General features: G+C 39.8%; 1 protein-coding gene across 2 annotated transcripts; it reads left to right on the top strand.

The window, feature by feature from the left end:
- Positions 1 to 5,421: 5,421 nt before the first annotated feature.
- Positions 5,422 to 19,653, top strand: LOC137970492 (regulator of microtubule dynamics protein 1-like). Of its 2 annotated transcripts, none has more exons than XM_068817012.1 (8): positions 5,422 to 5,578; positions 6,965 to 7,354; positions 7,997 to 8,086; positions 10,340 to 10,395; positions 10,954 to 11,041; positions 17,207 to 17,237; positions 17,902 to 18,038; positions 19,447 to 19,653. In XM_068817012.1, exons 1-8 carry the CDS (start codon positions 5,447 to 5,449, stop codon positions 19,486 to 19,488), a joined length of 966 nt encoding a protein of 321 aa, XP_068673113.1. In that variant the 5' UTR covers positions 5,422 to 5,446; the 3' UTR covers positions 19,489 to 19,653. The 2 variants fall into 2 exon arrangements, with proteins under 2 accessions (XP_068673113.1, XP_068673114.1); XM_068817013.1 differs by lacking the exon at positions 5,422 to 5,578 and adding an exon at positions 5,709 to 5,836.
- The last annotated feature ends 1,105 nt before the right edge of the window (positions 19,654 to 20,758 follow it).

Genomic DNA, 20,758 nt, shown 5'->3' with positions numbered 1-20,758 from the left:
GCAATAAATTATACATTGGTGAGACAGGTAGACGACTAGGTGACCGATTCCGCGAACACCTTCGCGATGTTGAGAAGAATGACAAGGATGCATCTAAGCCAGTCGCTCGCCATTTTAATCTGCCTAACCACTCCAAAAAACACATGGCTATCTGCGGCCTTTCCCTACATCTAGGTACGACGGAAAGCCGCAAGAATCTGGAACAAAAATTCATCTTTCAAATCGGCACCCTTAATCCTCACGGTATTAACGAACGCTTTTCATTTAACTAATATATTCCTACTTTTCACGTTGCCATGTTACCACCAATAGCGTAGCTCCTACTCTACTATAAAAACTACACGTAACCCATAATCCCTCGATTCGCTCTGACGAAGGGCTAACGCTCGAAACGTCAGCTTTTAGAATCTCTGTACGGTGGTCAATTTACATTATCAACTCCGTTGATAAACCAAATTTTTGTATACTACTTCCCCACCGACGCAGCACCATAGTTTCTTTAGAAACTACCCCTTCCTTCATTCGAGAGTTTGGAAACACTGAACGGAATGAAAATGCTGAAGTTCGCGCCCTGCAACTTTCGTCCACCTCTGTTCCATCAAATTAATGCCACATCCGCTCCGTGAATGAGCCAAAAAAAAACAAGGCCGGGGAGTTTTGTTTCTTTGCGCCAAGTCTGCACTCCAAAAAGGTGGGTACCATCTTCGAAATCAGGCAAAATGTTATAAATGCAATGCAAAAACCAGTTTCGTAACAACACTGCTGTGATGGCGCGTAACATCTTTTGCCAGAGGGTTTGAGTTCACAACAGAGGGTTTGGTCTGGTAAAAGTCTTTTCATGTCGCTTTCCACGGGATAGGAATTTCTTTAAAAAGTGCAATTTGTTTCTACGATAAAAGGAAACAAAAAGAAAAAAAAACAAGAACAAAAAGTCAACAACAAGGGATCTCATGTGCGGTCACCCATCCAAGTATCAACCCCAGCTAATAGGGCTTAACTTTAGTGAGAAGCACAAGCACGTGGCTAATTGCCTTATTGAAGACGGAGATACGCGACTGGTTTTTACGCCGTTGGGCTGCCTGTTACACAGGCATCATTTAATTACACCCTATATTCCTGTTCTGGGAACCACCTTTTAGCTTAGTCAAATAAAGGTAGCGCCATTCGAAATTTTGGCGCGAGATAATATCTTCCTTCACCGTTCAATCAGACTTTCCCCTACTCCAATGTAGGTAGACCTTTCATCTTAGGTAACTCGTTTTTGCATGTCCGTTATTCCCAAATTCAACTAGCATATAAAAAACTTACGGATTTTCCTTTCCAGTCATTTTTGAAATACTTATGTCAGTCTTCTTTTTAAAATATAGCCGTGTAATGTTTTGTAGTAGCTTTAGTTTATATTGATATTTTTGACATTTTGCTTATCACAAAGCAAGGTGCACCCAGCACTCACTGACTCACTGACATGGCGACTACCTAACGCATGCGCACATGCATATCAACCAAACAATGTGCGACCTTGTTACGCAACCCATGTGACACAGTGTGGTTTCATGCTCCAGGCACGGCTAAAGGAAAAAATCCCAGTTAGATGTTGTTGCCGCTCGAATCATCTTTTCAATCAAACCGTGCTCGATCGCACGTCTAATCGACTTTCTTTGTCTCGTTCAGAAGGTATATGACCCCACTGGGCCTACGTGACACAGTGTGTTGCATGACTAATGGCACGTGTTTCATACTCAACTGCCTTACGGCAACAAAAGATGTGTTTTGCTTCTGATCTTCTCTTTAGTTTCTCCTTATGATGCTGATCGCGTCGAGTGATCTCAAAGAGGGTCTGAAGCCGGACTGATCTCATTCTAGAGTTTGATAGTAAACGACCTGAAAGAGTACTAACGTCTTTTATTAATGACAATTTGTTGTTTACACAAGCTTAATCTGGTGTCAGACGCATGTTTTCTATTGGAGGCCACAAAAAAAGCCTTTGACACTTTGGACCATATTTAGGAAAGCTTAGGCTTTGTGGGTTCAGCTCCAAATCTATTAACTGGTTTAATTCCTATCTATATGTCCAAAAGGCAAGTACCTTTTTATGGACGGGGTGCAATCACTGGGCTCTATTCTGGGAAGTTTTTGTTATTTTCGATTTAATGATCTCCCATAATGTAATTTGTTTTCAAGACCCAGGATGCATGCAGGTGATTCTACACTTGTCTCGTTTCAAGAGGACCCATGTATCTCTACAAAAATCCTTTGAATCGTGACGGGCACCAAAAAAAACATTAAATATATATATAAGCACAAAGCTATCGTTTTCTATTCAGTCAGCTGGGTATAAAGTAATGAATATTGAAAGTGTATTGCATAATGAGCAATCTCAGAATTTCAACCCGATATATCCGCGATTATCTCTGAAAATTTGAAATTTTACAAAGAATGTACGGGCGTGTGAGCACCTTTGCCACCCAAGAATTTATCAACCGGTCAGAGTTAGATGGGTAATAACTTACTCGTTATCAAAGCTAAAAGGCTTAAAATTGGAGATTTAACTAAGGGCTCTTTTACCTTTTGAAGTCAATTTGTAAATAGCGTGATTGACGCCTTTTATGAGCAAACTCGTATGTTAATGAAATCAAATGAAAACAGTGATGTCAGCAAAGAGTCCCCTTTATCCAGAGAAAGAACTGAGTTTGCTGACGGAAGGAAGGATGGCTACAGAGGATCTGTTCGATGGAAAAAAGAAACCCTTACGGATTAGGCAGGAGCAGAGGTCACCCAACGAGCAAATTAAACCAAAACCCTTTGAGAGACATTTGTAGGCTCCTTGTAATGTATAAAAATTGTCTAAACGGGTGTTTTTATTACCTAGAAGAATTTGATGATCTGTTCGGAAATCTTAGCTGAAAATTGAAGTGTCTAAAAATTTTAGGGAATGCCATCTTCATTTAAGAAATTGCTTCTAAGTGGCCTTCTAAGAACTTCGCAGCGAACCATTTGCTCATCCGAAAGCGCCAGGTGACCTTAATTTTTAATTGCCGAAAAATGCAAAAATATCCTTTCCGAAAACGTAAGGGACTACTTTCCCTGGTTGCGAATCCATCAGTAGGTGATGTTTTAATAAAAATTCTATAGCTGTTTAATAACGTAGAACCGAAATTCGTAGAACAGTTTGACTCTCCCGAACACATTTGTCACAGAAGATTATCATTGGGTGCCCCTGAGGAGCCCAATTTAACAATTTTAAAATCTCAGTAAATACGAACAGTTTTACTCATTGGAAATTAATTTCCTTACCTTCTTTCTTTACCGTGGTAGGCGCCCCTGAGGCCCTGACCGTGGGTAGTTTGGGAACTTACTGTATTCCAGCCTGTTTTACGCGACTTTTAGGAGGACCATGTAATACAAGATGATTTCGTTTTTCAGTGGAAAAACGAGTATAAAATTTGCACTTTTCAGTAAAACTAGCACTGCTACAGCATAATCGGTATATATTTATATATTGGTCTCATAAAAATTACTTGACTTGGACCATTTAATTAAGTTTCAATAAGAATAAAACACAAACAGCAGTTACAAACACTTGCTTGAACTGCATAACTTTATATAAACTTGGCGTATCGTACGTCAAAACATACATCACAAGGAATTATTATTCATTTGCAGATAAATTTCAATTTAAATTTAAAAATACAGTTGAACGGACTGGAACTAACGAAATTGATTTACATATAACGACAAGAAATATGCTCATAATAGAGATAAAGTTTCTCACTGCCAACGTTTTCATTTAAAGCTGGCTTAAATCACGAATCAGTTTGAAATTTTAGCAACTGGTTGATCAGACATACATTCTGAAATTAGAGTCTCTGTTTATCAATGATTTAAATGGAAACGTTGGCAGTGAGAAACTTTATCTCTATACACCTTATTCCAAAATGGCCGCCATTTAAATATTCGTTTGTTTTTATTCAAATTAACCCTTGATGCCTCGTTCTTAAGCTTAAAATTCAAAAGAATATTATATCTTGAACGAGGCAACAAGGGCCAATTTGTATGCGCATAAATCAGCGGCCATTTTGGAATAAGGTGTATTATTAGCATATTTCTTGTTGTTTTATGTCAATCAATTTCGTTGGTTCCCAGTCCGTTCAGTTGTATTTTTGAATTTAAATGTATCTGTAACTGAATAATGGTCACTTCTGATGATGTATGATGTAACAACACACGACACGTTGAGTTTATAAAAAGTTATGCCGTTCAAGCAAATGTTTGTAACCGCAGTTTGTGTTTTAAGGTAAGGTAAGGTAAGGTAAGGTAAGGTAACTTTATTTTAAGTCGCAAACGTAGGGAGAGGTTGCCCAATCTCCCGAGCCAATGGCTCATGTTAAAAACGCACGACTATTTACAATACCATTACTAATTACTATTTACATATAAAAAATAAAAATTCTAGAAGAATCCAGAACTGTATTAAAAGATAATTTAAAAAGAAACTTGTGCAAATATTAAGATAAGAGAATAGTTTTATTCATATTTATGTACATATTTGAGGGGAACATTTCCAAATTAAAGTCATGACTTGCTTGCTCACTTTTTCTCTGAGATCGATAAGTTTCAATTTTTGTCCATACATAGTTCAGTGGGGTCTTCGCTGGGAAGGAATTAGGGAGCTTAAGCACGCGCGTTTTTGAGACGCGGACGGCAACCGGAAGAGAAATTTTCGCGTGCCAGGACAGTGGTGTCTCCCAGATTTTTATACCAATCATCTCTAATGGGGAAAAGATCTTAGCAATTTTAAATGCCGTCCGCGTCTCAAAAACGTGCGTGCTTAAGCTCTCCAATTACCACTACACCGAGAACCGCAATAGTTCGTCTTTCGTCGTCTGACAGACTGGAAACACCGGAAGTTAAGATTGTGTCTGTGCCGTCTGTCCCAGTTCCCGCTTTCAAAGGTAACAAAATTGCGTCGAGAAACTTAGGGTGCTTTCCTTTTGTCAGAACTGGTCGGCCAGACTCGTCAGTTCAGTTGCACTAATTAAATGCAACAATGTGAAGAAATAGTTGCATGATAATCCCTTGCATTCTTCCGGAGGAGCTAGGAGTGTATATCATCCTCGAAGTATAATTTTGAAGGCATTGTAGCGTTAGTCTTTCCAAATGCCTGGTCTGACCGTTCAGTTCTGTCAAATATGCAAATGAAAAGCGTCCTTAGATAGGCCTGAAACCGCTCAACTAATGCTAGAGATCGGAGCCTGAAGCAAACCATCGTACATTTTAAGGGCCTATTTCGTTTGTAAACAATAAGACTGATTGATTTATGGACGTAGTTATGATAACATCGCGCGGGCACGCAACGGGCGCACACAAGTTGACACAGGACCTTGGTTGCCGCGCGCTCGGACAACACAAAGTGGGTCTCAGTCTCCAATATCATTTCACGTTCACGATGGCGGCTCTATCTGAGAAGTTTCGCTTGGCGTGGCGATTACAAGGACTATTTCAAGGAGAAGGATTTGTGATAAAAGCACTTCAACATTTTAAATCACCTCCAAATTCTTCAAGGCACGTTCATAGAAAGGTATGCTTGCAAAAGATATTTAGAGAAACGTACACTTTTGAATGACTAATACATATAGCTTACAAAAATGCTTATATGTGGAATAATAAGTTTAACGTTAATAAGTTTAACGTTAACTAGTGCGAAATATATTTTGTGCACGTGGCATCTTGATTAATAATGATTAATATGTTGAATGTGAAACAAACTAGCCACTGGATTAATTCTTGGTTTGCCACGAAGAACTTGTTGGTACAGTGAGTTATATATAAGTCGTAAGTAAGTTTCAACTTCCCTCAGCTTTCTTGATTAAATAAGTTCTGACGTGGATTTCTATATTTGCGCAATAGAGAAAGCACCCCAAGATGTAACTTGCTCCTCATGAATGTAAGCCCAGCTGTACTTGTATGCTGGGAATGAAAATTCAAAATTAGATCGAGAAGTGGGTGCATATGGTTGCCGTTGATGGTTGAAAACACTCTTGTGTTCGATATTTCAGATATTTTTTTCAACCTTCGACAGGCCGTCCCCATTCTCAGTTTGTGAGTGATGAATCAACACACGGCAATTGATTTTGTTTAATTTTAAAGTGCCTATGAAGAAAAACAAAAAAATTTTGCTCATTTAAAGACCTTTCAAAATGATTAAGAATGGTGTTTTTTATTTTGGAATACGTACCATCTTTTGCCCTAGAGATATTCAAGTTTTTCTTATAATAAAAAATTGATGACGTCACAAACATTGCAAATCACTGAAATCAATCTCAAAATTGAGAATATAGATCTCCGAAAACATTGGATGGGTGTTTTCAATTGAGTGTCGAAAGTAATTAGCAAATTGCTTTGGTTTTTGCATTACTTTACTCAGTGATTGGTTCAAAGTTCTCGCGCCACTTTTTCGACCAATCACAAGTGAAACCAAAACCAATCGTGGCTTACGCTTGCACTTTTTCCCGTGCTTTGTGTCGGCTACGTTTACTGGCTACCTTTTACTGTTGGTTTACTGGATTGTCTCCGTCCTTTTTGATTGGCCAAAGTAATTAGTTTGGTTTTGGTTTTACGACACTCAATTGAAACGGTTACACAAACATTGTGTGGGCTCCCGGTGTTAAGAGTAATAATAATCATTAGTATTACCCAACTGGTGGACTAATACAAATCCTACATTTTGATTGGCTACACTACTAGAGGACTATTAGTAATAGTCCTCGAGTAGCGAAAAGCGTGTCGCTTTCTTTCGTTTTATTCCCAAATAAATATTTCTTCAACTTGCATTTGTCAACTTTGTTATTGCCTTTTCTGTCTGACTAGTTGGGTGATACTAAAACAATTAGACCCTTCGCCTTCAAGGGCCATGGGTCTAATTGTTAATTATTATAATAATAATAATCATCAAAGTGTTTTGTAGGTCTTAAAACTTTGTTATCTACTTGTGAGGAGATCTCAACCCAGCAAAATAGTTCCTCCCCTAGTTGCAGCCACTGGTTGGTTTGGAGCCTCCAAGTTTCAGGAAAAATCACCTGCAGCAGTAATAAACAGCAATATGAGTGAGATGGAGAATGATTTTAAGACAGTGGATGACTTGTGTGATGACAATGAGCTGCAGAAGGCATATGACCTGCTGATGAAATACAAGGAACCTCAAAAATCTGACGTTGAGTGGAGGTTAGCAAAAGTAAAAAGAATGATGGCAGAGGAAAGCAAAGATACACAGAAGAAAAAAGAACTGACTTATGAAGCTCTTGATCATGCTAAACTGGCTTTGAGCCTGGATGACAAAAATTTTGCTGCACATAAAGTAATTGGTATTATAATGGTCGTTCTAAAGTAATTAGTATTGTTCCAGTTTATGTTGAACTTGTCAATTTCCAGTCGAATAGTTTTATATGATGGTTTGCTGGTCGTGTTATAAAAGGATTTTTATTTTCTTCTTCTTTGGTTGAAAGAATTTCTTTTAAGTTACTACAGTAACGTTTTGCTGTCAAATTCTTGGTATTTTAGTGTGTTAACAAAAAATTGCTAAATTGAAGTCTCATGTAAAACATTACCATGAAGCTTTGCTACTGGCAATTGTACAAAATTGTGCTACCCTTGTGCAAAATTATTTTAGAGCTTTTCCGTAAATGAACATTGACATCAGTTATTTGAATGAGGTTTTTGGGCAACATATCATCATGACATCAACTAAGATCTGATGCTCTCTGCTGTGGATATACTGTTTTTATCAAGCATAGCCTCTTTCAGGGCTTCCTCCACATATTTTTTAACTTCTGATCTTTATTTAGGGGTTTTGTTTTGTACAGTTCTGTGCTTTGGAATAAAACGACTATGGCACTTGGTGACCAGACAGTAGTTAATTTCTGAAACCTCGGCTACCTTGCAAACCATTGCTTTAGATTAATGATTTTCTCAGATTTTTGTGTTGCCTTCTTCTTACCAGTGGTATGCGATTACACTTTCTTTTGTTGGGGAATATGAAGGAACAAAGGCCAAACTACAGAATGCTTTTGTCATGAAAGAGCATTTTGAGGTGAGATTTTAACAGACTCCCATTGGATATTAAATGACAGCTGGGTTGGTAAACACTTTGATGACATCTCGCATTGATTACACTTATAGCATACTGTACGGTTCGACTGACTATGACCTGAATAAACTTCAACGCCTCCAGAACACTGCGGCACGCCTAATCAAAGGCGCGAAGAAGAATGACCACATAATGCCAATACTAGAAGAACTTCATTGGCTACCAATCCGATACCGAATACAATTCAAGATCCTGCTTCTCATGTATAAATGTCTTCATGGATTAGCTCCTCAGTACCTTACTGAACTGATTAAACTTTGCTGTCCTCCACGTACACTCCGCTCAAGTAACCGTCTAGTATTAGAAAAACCAATTCTGTTCTTTTCCTTTATCCCTCCCTTTCCCACATCATCCCCTTTTTTTCTTTGAAGATTCAAAATTATGGCAACATTGATTTCGATGTTACTTCATGTATGTTTTTTTTTTTGAGAAAAAGCTTTAAACCTAAGCATCATTACACAATGTGTTTTGTCATTTGTTGTAACATGTGCATTTATCAATTAGTTCAAAATTCTTTCCATTCTGATTTCATTCCCAAAGTTGCCCATATTGACAAGTAAAATCGTGTGGTGTTAAACAGAGCAAAATCTCTTAGTCTCACTTTCAGGACTGAAGAGAGTGAATAACACACATCACAGGGATTAGGAAAATGATTCAGAAAATATCCAGAGTTGTTGATACTATTCAGCAAATAGGTTGTGTTTTCACAAGGACAAGTTTGACTAGTTAAAGTCGGAAAAGTCCGGAAGTTCAGTGAAAACAGCTTGTCCTAAGTTAAGCAAGTTACAAATGCAAGCTGTTTTCACATGAAAAAACAAGGGATTATCTCGCCTTTATGACAGGAAATTCCTGCAGAGTTATACTACCTCGCGAGATGGTATAACTTGTCCTGGTAAATGCCGCAGCCAATCACATTGCCGGTAGTGACGGATGCCTGCCAAATCGTGAACTGCCAAATACTTTCCAGACGCTCGCACTCGCCTCCTGGTTCACTTTGGTTTTGAAATGGCAGATGAATTCATTAGTAATACCTTCCCGTTCCGATTTACAATTCCTCCGGCCTAATTAGATCCGTCAGTTCCTCGGCCAGGACCTTACCGATTTCATGGTGGCGGTATGCAGAACCTGCAGTACCCGCTTTAGAGCACAAATGTTCTACAATTTATGCCAGCCACATCTCTCCGCAGCGCATCATCTTAAGCCGCATCTTCCACAAGTACCGGCGAAAGCAGGGAAAACAGTCCGACCGAAGGATCTGTTAACCGAAATCGATGTCCCAATTGGTCGGACGCTGAGGCAAGATTTCTTTTGGAAATATGGAGGGACAGTTTCCCTATTAGTAGAAGAAGAAACAGTGGCGCATGGGACACCATTGCGAAAAAGTTAAACAACATTCTGAAAGAGCAAACCCTAATCCGTCGCATCCTCTCCATTTGTCGAGACATTAGTCGCATCCTGTGAAAGAAAGTCGTCTCCTTTGGAGAAATACGGCGAGAATCAGTACAAGAGAAGTCATTAAAAATGCTTCGTGTCCCGCATTTTTTCAAAGTTGCATGCTTTTGTAATTTGAATCTTCTGAGTAAACGGCTTAAATTTCACAGTGAAAACAGCTGTCAAGTTTAACTAGTAAATGTCGGTCTGTAAACAAACACCTAGAAAGAATGTTCAGCTAGTTAATCGGCCTAGTGAAAACACAACCATAGTCCTTAGGGAACCGCATTAATTATTATAATATTATATTAAGTGATTCTCTAATCACCAACAGCCAAAGTGGATTGTATAGCAACATTCTGAAAGTCAAGTCCCTTACCTGGTGGAGATGAGCCACACATAACAGGGGTTAAGACATTTGCAGGCACAGATCCAGGATTTTTCTTAGGAGGGGTTGCACCACTAAGGAATTGCATAGCTGACTGGTGACCTTTTTTTTTTGCAGATTACCAGACTGAGTACTATGAGAAAGCCTCAGGGGGGGAGGAGGTGCACAACCCCTGCACCCGCCCCCTAGATCCACCCCTGATTTGCCATCTATTTTGACTCAATTCTGAGACAAAGCTTTATTTATTTAAATGTAGATTCTATTTTGAATCATGATCTAACAAACATTTCTTATGTGTATATGTATGACACACTACCACAGACTTTTGTTATCATTATGAATAAATTATTTATCATTTCAAAATGGGTTTCTTTCAGAGAGCAATTGAATTGAATCCTTCTGATGCCACCTCTCGTCATGTACTTGGTGTTTGGTAGGTCATAATTCTCCAATTCCATAGTAACTTTCTCAGTATCATTTTTCCTCATTGTTTTCTCACAGAGACTTGACCAGACACAAGATTTCAGTATTAAAAGGCTGTGTTTGTACAGCTGTCCAGCTTTTTTGTCATATAATTTCAGTTATGTAATCAAAGTAGTGATGGGCTATATTTTTATAAAAAGAATAATACCGTAACTTTGAATTCATACAAATTAATAACAGATGAAAAAAAGAACTATTTTGCCTTCCTTTCTTGTTGAAAAGCCCTATGAAAACCATATCAATTATTGTTGTCAAGTGAAAAGTGCTAGCCAAGGATAAATGTGAATGAGAACATTTTATAAGCTTTCCACACAGAGGGGAAATTTGCAATATTATTTGGTTGACTTTATCAAAGTAAGTTAAAGGTAGATCCTTCTGAAATTTACAATAGCTGCCACACTTGGGAATTACTTTCAGTGACTTCTTCTTTTGGCCTACGTCTGTATCCATCACTGTTGACTTTGCTGTCGTTTCCTTTGTCTGATGCTGTTCCTAATACTTTTTGCAGGTGTTTTACTTTTGCTGACATGGGCTGGGTCACTAGAAAACTAGCAGCCACTATCTTTGCTTCACCGCCAACATCTTCCTATGAAGAGGTAACATCATGGTGATGTGTGCAATCAAGTTTAGAGTTTGTTTACTGTAAAATTATTGTCAAAGCTCTCGTAAGCAGAAACCCATGGAAATATTCAAAAAGTGGTCACTCCTGGAGCTGGTTGCGTACGAAAATGGGCTCTTGTAAGCAACCAAAATTATAAAAAATAGAGTTAATGCTTTGGTGCGCAATAAAAGACAATACACACAACTTGGGCGTAAACGAGGGGCAGGGAATGTACTGGCAAGGCTCGGATAATACCCACCGCCGGTATGGACCACCGGATGAGGGGCCTCGGCAACTAGCCGAGGGGGTGCCTCATGCCTGTATTGCAAGGCGGGCATAGTTGCTGGCATAATGTCCTGGGGCCAAGTTAACCCAGTCCAGCAGAGTAACAATATGCCCCCTCCCTAACGGGGCTTCAGCACAGGGCTGAAGGGGTGCCGCAGGCAGCAATTCCCCGCCCATATTTTATTAAGGAGAACTATTGAATAGGTTACAGAAGCTCATAAGGAAAAAATAAAATAAAATACAAGAGAACCAGAAAGCAAACAGGGCGGGAGGGAGGGATTAAATTGCTCAACGGAAAAAACAGAACTAGTTGAGTTTTGGAAATGTCAAACTGAGAAGGCTCACATGGCGGGATGAATGAAATAGCCAAATAAGGTAGTCACATGATGGGAAGTCACGCTCTCCTCCCAGGCGCTGCCCAGTATTTGCTTACCAGCATTAACATCTATTTTATTCTAAAATATCATTTAATGCTTTGGTGCGCAATAAAAGACAATACACACAACTTGGGCGTAAACGAGGGGCAGGGAATGTACTGGCAAGGCTCGGATAATACCCACCGCCGGTATGGACCACCGGATGAGGGGCCTCGGCAACTAGCCGAGGGGGTGCCTCATGCCTGTATTGCAAGGCGGGCATAGTTGCTGGCATAATGTCCTGGGGCCAAGTTAACCCAGTCCAGCAGAGTAACAATATGCCCCCTCCCTAACGGGGCTTCAGCACAGGGCTGAAGGGGTGCCGCAGGCAGCAATTCCCCGCCCAAAACGCCGAGATAAACGAGGAGTGCCCTGTGCGAAGCCCATTTAGTGGTTTTGCTCCCAATTTGACAGGGAGAGAAAATGACCCCATCTCCACGGAGTTGCAATAGCCAAAAGCAAACATTGCCTGCCCCAAAGGTGAAAGTAGAGAACCGACGAGTGGAGATAGGGGTCGAAAATACGACATGAGCATATTGAAAAATATATATATTAAAAAAAAAAATAATAAAAAACCAAAGCCAATGGGCATCGCATAGAGACTGGAGGGGATAGGACCCTCACACAAAACAATTAACTGGAGGGGATAGGACCCTCGCACTAAACATTTGACTGGAGGGGATAGGACCCTCGCACTAAACATTTGACTGGAGGGGATAGGACCCTCGCAAAAAACATTAGACTGGAGGGGATAGGACCCTCACACAAAACATTCAGCTGGAGGGGATAGGACCCTCGCACAACACATTTGGCTGGAGGGGATAGGACCCTCGTGCAAAACATTTCCGTCAAAATAGTCATTTCCAATAGTACTACATGAACTCGAGAGGGCAGAAAGCCTAAGGAAAGAGAATGTCACAGAAAGCCCTCAAGTGCCAAATGGGCCTTTTTCCTTTTTTGTTTTAAAGGAGAAACATGGCATTAAGCTTTGGATAGTGCTTTCACCCATGTGATGGCTGGCATGTGGCTGAAAAGGGGATGAAAGGCAATCGTATCGAGGAGAAATGAGGGTGGGGGGGGGGGGGGGGAAGCAAACGCACACAGCAGGCTTCCAGGGGGATGCCAACATGATTGCTGTACCCATAGGTGAAAACACTATAGGTTCAGGACAATACAGGAAAATATGAATTAAGTTATCCAAGGAAATGTCATAGATCATTACTGATTGTTAGAAAAATCCAAGTTTCAATGAGATACTCAAGTGCTTTCAAGGATTCCAGGGGGTTGTTAGCAGGAGGAGCAAGAGGCCAATGACTGAGGAACCTGACATATTGTTTCCTTTGGAGTCCTGATGTAAGCTTGGTATGTGTTATGATTCCAGCGACCCAGAATTTGAAGAGCCAGTTGAAAATGCCAGTGATTCTGCCGGTTGTAGCAGCACCAATACTAAAGCTGTGAGAGGCAGAGGAGGAGCTGTCATTGTCACAGAGGTTTAAGAGAGACCATAAGTTGTTGGTGTGTGAAGTCTGGGTGAGATATGGTCCACAGGAGAAGCTGAAGAGTAGCTGGCCAGGGTCTTGAGTTGCAGTTTTGAGCATATAATCTTGCAGGGCAGACGATGCATAAAGGTCTGAGTTTGACCTTGCAAAACTGAGCCTGGCTGTCTCCCAGAAAGGGTCAGTTTTGGACTTTTAAATTGCAGTGTCAAATGAAGTAGGGTGAAGGATGTTGGGATGGAAAGAAATGTCTGTTCTAGCAAGGTGGGACTGAGGGTCGAAATTGCCATTGCAGGTAAATTCGCTGCTTCTTAAGAAGCCAAAAAATGAAAGGGTAAATGCAGCCCATAACGTAAAGGAGTCAACATTTGGTAGACTTAAAAGGTTGTAACTTAGTATACTTAGATGCTATGGAGAACTGATGAGGTGATCAGGTGGCAAGCCTTCTTGCATTCCCATGGGAGAGCTTGATCCCCCTCAAACTTTTGTGAAGGACTGGCATAGCCAGAATGTCCAGGAGACAGCCAGACTCAATGTGAAGGTTGTCAAGTGCTGCCAGATAAACATAATAGTGCCGTAGGAGCCTGTATTGCACAGATGAGTAACAAAAGGGATCAGGGTGAACTTGTGAGCAGGTCGAACAGGGAGGGGGGAGGGGGGATATGGAAAGCTGATTAAAAATGAAGGGGCACTCCGTAGGCCAACGGGACGGGCTGTGTAGAGGTAGTAGTGGTTTTTCCGGGCCATTCCCTGGAGCTCCCTCAGGGGTGAATGGGGATTATTCTGGAGGCAGGTTACGGGGTCTGAAATTGCGCCTTCCTGGTTGCTAATGCGACTACAAAATTGAGTACTGGCGACCAGAATTTCACAACTGGTCACCATTTTTAAGGTCAGATCTGTTTGCCAAGAGGTGTCTTACTTTTTATCCTGAGACTGTTTTGAAATAGAAATGAAGGAGTTTTTCCGTTAACAACCTCCATAACCTCACAAGCCATTGTTTCTCATAAAATATGTATTGCAGGGGGAAAAACGACTCAGTAAAGAGATTCAAGGACTGGTGTGAGGAATGTACCACTATGGCGGATTGTGTTCGACAGGGTGTGACTAGTGTTTCCGTAGCTGAAATTTTCGACAAACTAGGGGGCAGATAGATTTCATTATTAAATGTACATTCAAAGTCGGATACCTTTTCTCTCCAAAATGTGCGCTTTTGAAAGTGAAAAGATAATGCTTGACACATAGACAAGACCATGCGGTCGTTGCTTTCTGGTATCCATAAAACAGGTCAAAATGTACAAGTTAATTTGGACCCTGGGTTAGATGTCTGTTTTAGAGGGGGAGGTTTGTGGCTGTTTTCCTACGAAAGTCAACATCATAGGAAGGCCATGCCAAGCCCGCAACTTCCTTTGGGTAATCGAATGGTCGCTTGATAGGGGAACATCTCTACCGCCCTTTGGGGAAAAGAAGTGAGAAGTGCAGAACCAGGGGTGGATCCAGAGTAGTTCAAGTGACTTGCAGAAATCACTCAAATTTCTTCCAAACCTTATTTTTCAGCCCTTTATTGCAGTTCACGAAGTCAACTATCCTTCTTGTTTTAATTTTTTTGAGAAATATGACAAGAAAATCGCTCCCAATTGATCGACAGATAAACAGCTTACTTCAACAACAAATCAAAACAAATCGCGAAATTCTGAAATCCCTGTTCAAGACAATAATTTTTTGCGAAAGAAACAACATAGCCCTCAGAGGTCCACGAGATGATGATCCACAAAATGCCAGTCTTTCTGGAAACTTTCAGGCACTATTAGAATTTCGAATTGACAGCGGCGATCAACACTGCAACGTCACTTGAAAACTGCACCCAGAAATGCGACATATTTCTTAAACCTGTCAAAACAAGATGATTACAACTGTGGGTGCTATCATAGTGAATAATTTGTCGCAGGAAATCAGGGGGAGCAATTATTTTTCTATTATGTCTGACGAAGCAGCTGACGTATCAAACAAAGAAAATCTTTCAGTGGTGATCAGATTTCTTGATTCAACCAAAACAGTCAGAGAAGGGTTTGTGGGATTCTACCTTTGTGAGGATGGAACGACAGGAGTAGCTTTCAAAGATTTGATATAGCTGATTTAGGATTATCTATGGATGACTGTCGAGGCCAATGTTATGATGGTGCGGAAAAATGGCATTCGGAGAGCACCAAATTTCAAATTTTCTTGGGGGAGCATGCCCCCAAAACCCCCCTAGTTTAGTTGGTGCAAATCACTCATGAAAAATCCTGGATCCACCCCTGAGAAAACCATACAGAAAATGCCGACAAGAATCGAGCTGGGCTTACTTTTTCCGAAAGGAGGGGGGAACTCTTTGTGGTTTACCGATAAAGGAAATGGAAAGCCCGGGAAGGTCGTTATCTGAAAGGCGCGAGTTTTCTGGCAGCACCGCGACAAACTCAACATACTCACCCTTTAACGTTGCGCGTTTAACTTTGGTTAGAACATGTGCTGATAACGGCGACTGTCCTTGAAAAATGGGGAAGGAATGTTGTTGCTGGCACTGGGATGGTTGAGAAGGCTGGCGATGAAGTCGAAGTCGTCGGTGAGTAGCAAATGGCGGGAGTTTGTCGAGGTTGCACAGATTGAGGCGGAGGCTATTGAGGTTAGAGCAGGAACTGATTTGGCGGTAGATTCCTCGATTTTCGTCCACGATGATGGAAATAAGAGTGGCTAACGTGGTTGGGGACGTGTCTGTGTGTGAAGCTCTTCTTGCTTGGACGCCATCTTGGAATAAAATTTGACCGTTTTGACCGCTGTTTCAAGCAGCGCATCGTCAGGGATGGTGACAATTGGTGGGTCTATATAGGATGAAACTTCCTCAGCAGAGGCACTTGAAGTAAAGGGGCTTCACGGTGGAGCGTGAACGTTTCTCTGCGGGTCAGATGGACGCTTGGTGTACGCGAGCTACAAGATGGTGCGGAAGGAACAACGGTGTGAAGCCGTTCAATAAATTGTTCCGGAGTTCCAGTAATAAATAAAAGGTTTTAGATAGCAAGGGGCGTAAAAAAAACCGCGTTTGTGAGGTCAGCAAATTCCCCAGCAAAGATTAAATTGCTCAACGGAAAAAACAGAACTAGTTGAGCTTTGGAAATGTCAAACTGAGAAGGCTCACATGGCGGGATGAATGAAATAGCCAAATAAGGTAGTCACATGATGGGAAGTCACGCTCTCCTCCCAGGCGCTGCCCAGTATTTGCTTACCAGCATTAACATCTATTTTATTCTAAAATATCATGATGCTCGCTTACAAGATATTTCAGCAAAAGTCTCTAGGATTTTTAAATTCTTATTGATGGTAAAGAAGATAATGGGAACTTCTTTATTCTCAATCATATCTGCCAAAATATCCTTACAATTACATCCCCAGCCAAAGCATTCAAAGCCCAGTTTGAAGAGTGAGGCTACCCTAAGCAGTCGGCTCTTAAACAAAAAGCCAAAACCAGCGAGACAATTTGTACCATTTGTCGCAACATACAACCCAGCAGTGTCAAATCTTCAAACAATACTGACGCTTATTAAAGCAAGGCTTCAAAATTATCTGACCACAAACTCACAAAAGTTAGACTGTGCAGGTCTGTTACATTCTTTCAAATTCTTGGCGCAGTGGGTTGAATGTGTTTTTATTATTTTAAGTGTTGACATACAAGATAGACGCTAAGTGGTCGCTTACGAGAGCTTAAAAAAACAATGGGAAAGCCCAGTTGTGTAATCCCAAAGGTGATCATGGTCGCTTATGGGAACAGCTGCTTACAGGAGCTTTCAAGTAGAGAGTTTAATGGGGACATAGTTTTTCACTGAGTGATTAAGTGACATTTAAAACGGGGTTTTACAATGGTGGTTTTAACTAGAGCTGGTCGCTTATGAGAGTGGTTGCTTCAACTGTAATAATCTCTGAATTGTGTTGTAGGCCTTAGGACATTTTCAAAAAGCTGAGGAATGTAAGTATAAAGATAGTAGCTGGAGATTAAGAAAATATATAGTGTTTATAACTTATTAACAATTTGATCCATCCTGCTGGTCAAATATTCAGAACCCAGAACCATGTGTTGAAACAAAGAAAATTAAATAGCTGCAATAGGATCAGAATGAATACACTCCAAGAAATTATTTGAAAAGGAGATATATATATATATAAATAAAACACTTGGTGTTTTCTTCCATACCAAGGAATGGAAAGAGGTAGGCCCCTTTAAGGACTCACATTCAGATTTGAAGTATCTCTCTAACTGTTTGCCTCTGTTCTACTTTTTTTTCTGGCAGAGATTTCATTCTTTAAGAGGTAGTTGATGACTCATTATTGTACTTAGAGTTAAGATCACTGACTCTAAAATTTGTTACCATGTAAGTGCTACAAGTTGCTGACAATCCATCTACAAGTGTTCATTTTGTGACAAAAACATCTCTGAATTGATACTTTCGTCCATGGTGCAAGTTTAAGATTTAAACCGAGTTGTGCAATATTTTGGGGGAAGGCTCTTCAAGGCTGTCCATTATACACAATCTTCTTTATAAATTAATGTAGCTTTTTAGGATATGCTCAGTAAAATAAAATAGTAATAGAAGTAGTCAAATGTCAATGTTTCTTGTTCTTTCATACCCTAGTGGATCCAAACTTTTATGCTAAAAACCACATGTTTCTTGGAAAGACATTTCTACGTTTGAAGAAAATGGATGAAGCTAAAATGTGGCTGGACAAAGCGGCAAACAACAATCCGAAGAAAACTGCAGATGACAAAGCGGTTTGTACTAAAATTTGTCTTATGTAGCCTGGTAGGAAAATAAATTCCTCCATTTTACGCAACTTGCACAGTTCAATGTTGATCGTGCAGGCTTGTTAGGTAAAGTCTGCTATGAGCCTAGAAGACCCATCAGGCTGGCACTTATCTCCAGTTTCTGTAGCATGGAGAGACTAGGAGTATTTCTACTCCCCCCTGGATGGGATGCCAGTGCATCACAGTGTTACCCCCAGCATTAGATTCGCCGGTACCCATTTATACACCTTGGGTGGAGAGAGGCACCGTGAGAGTAAAGTGTCTTGCCCAAGAACACAACGCAATGTCCCGGGCCAGGACCCGAACCCGGATCACTCGATCCGGAGTCAAGCGCACTAACCACGAGGCCACTGCACCTCCCACAAGGCTTGTTAGATAAAGCAAAATTCCAAATAGAGAGTCCAGGCAATATGATGAATATTAATGTGGGACTATGTGGGAAAACATAATACTGGTACTGGGTGTCTGTGTATGTGCGTTCAAATCTACAATCTTGGACAAAATTGTTGAGAAAACTCTGCTTTTGGACTAAACTCTGATCACAAGTATGAAAAAGAAGCTCTCTTTTTGCCCCCACCCCCCCTGATCAATGTTGCTAGATGAAACAAAGCATGTCGAGCCGGGGCTTGTCAACATTGGTTGTAGGGGGGAGGGGGATGGCAAATAATGTGCGATATTGAGGATGTAGTGCGCAAAATAACCCCTGTTTTTTATATTCTCAACCCTTTTTTGTCCAAGATTGTAGATTCAGGTGACAGGATTTTGACAAAATCAACATATCCATGATTCTTGATATTCTACTTGTACTTTTCATCAAAACCTTCAAGACAGTAGTGAATTATGTAATTATTTTTAAAAGAAGCTCTTACAAGCTAACAGCAAGACTTCCCCATGCAGGAACAGTTATTTGATCTCTTCTTGACCTTCCATTTTCTCAAAATTTAATTCTTTACCCTTATCTAGATGTTGAAAATATTATCTCCAAACTCAAAGACTGAACAATTAAAACAAATTGATCCAATTACTTTAGTATCTAATCTGCTCCTATACTTTATTGGTACACTGTGTAACTATTGATGTATTTACCAGTTATGCTTCTCCTTAAAATTTAACAATGTCTAACTCTTCGGTTTTTAGTTTCTTTACTAAATGATGTAACTTAAGTATGTTGATGATTGACCCGCCCGGGTCAACATAAACTTATTCCTGATTTTTTTAATAAAATAAAGTGTCTATGTAAAGTGAGTAACACTTGAAGACTTCACTCTGTCTAACACCAGAAGATTTTGCTTGTCAATGGGGAAAGCTTAGGGACAAATGAATTAACCTTCGAATGGGTCTCCTTTAATATTCCTTTCCCTTTTTCTTCTGATAGGCCAAAAAGGAGGCTGAGGAAATGTTGCAGACGTACTTTTAATGCCAAGAAGGATTTTATTGTTAATTTGTTTGGAAGATCTGTGGTTGCAATTACTATTTGTGGTCTTTTGAGGATGTATATTTGTTGATACAATCTACCTGGGTAATCATGTTTAAACACAAAATGTGTATCACCAAAAACAAAATAAAAGGTATGATACCAGAGGTTTCAGTCTTTTTATTTTACAGTAGATTCCTTGCTCCTGTGTGGGTGCCTATTTAGGATCCTTGCTGACAAAATGACACTAAATTGCATATAACAGTGGGACACCCTCATTGGTTACTTTGACGTCCTATGACTTCTAGCAAAAAGACTATATTATAAAATAATTATTATTAACTTTGCATTAATTAGCCTCAATAACCTTGTTTTACACATGCCAGTAAGGCTAGTATGGAAAACGTTAATTAAAATAAAAAATACAAATGTACATAATACTGGCTGCATTCAGTGAATATCTTTGTTGTCCCATGCACTGCCCCGAAGCAAAGTAATTATATTGTTTCTCTAAAATCTTGATGTTTCTCTCAGGCATAAATTTGTTTTGTTTCCCCTTCTAACTTATATTAAGTGTTGATGTTTGTTTTAGTCCATATCGTAGAACTTTGTAGTTGCAGCAAATTGATGCAAACCTTTGTTATACTTTTCCTTCAATGAAGTAATTCCTTTAGTAGATTGAGCAGTCTACATCTGGCTAAGGGTTTCAAGCTGGGATGTTTATCTCTTTGGCACAGTTAACAGTACTTATCTGCACACAGCCTATAATCCAACCAAGGAAAACTGAGTGTGTTGTTTATTTTCATTTTATGGTCATTCTGAAACAACACCATGCCCATTGATGTAAAGCTCTTGAAATGGTCCCGAACCTTCCTTCCACAATACTGTCCATAATTTGCATGATATCCGAAAACACTTTTATTATTATTAATAATAATAATAATAATAATAATAATAATAATAATAATAATAATAATAATAATAATAATAATAATAATAATAGACTTCAAAACTGGCATACATCACCACCTGGCAATAATTTGAAAATTTCTAAATGTTGGTCTAGTGTGACAACCTGACTGTAAAATAACTGGTAAAAACAATCTTTTTGAACTTAAGAATCTGGTGCAGATGATCACATAAATTGAGCGATGACAAGACAAATAAAATGGCCTTAGAGAGTATTGGTGAAAACTCCTTCATGAAAATTCAGTAATCCAAAATCAGAAGTAACTTTTCCAGGAGGAGTGAATAATAGTCACTGGCCTTCCAT

Source organism: Montipora foliosa, chromosome 9 (assembly GCF_036669935.1).
Source record: "Montipora foliosa isolate CH-2021 chromosome 9, ASM3666993v2, whole genome shotgun sequence".
Classification (NCBI taxonomy): domain Eukaryota; kingdom Metazoa; phylum Cnidaria; class Anthozoa; order Scleractinia; family Acroporidae; genus Montipora; species Montipora foliosa.
This window is presented reverse-complemented; position numbering and strand designations above follow the sequence as displayed.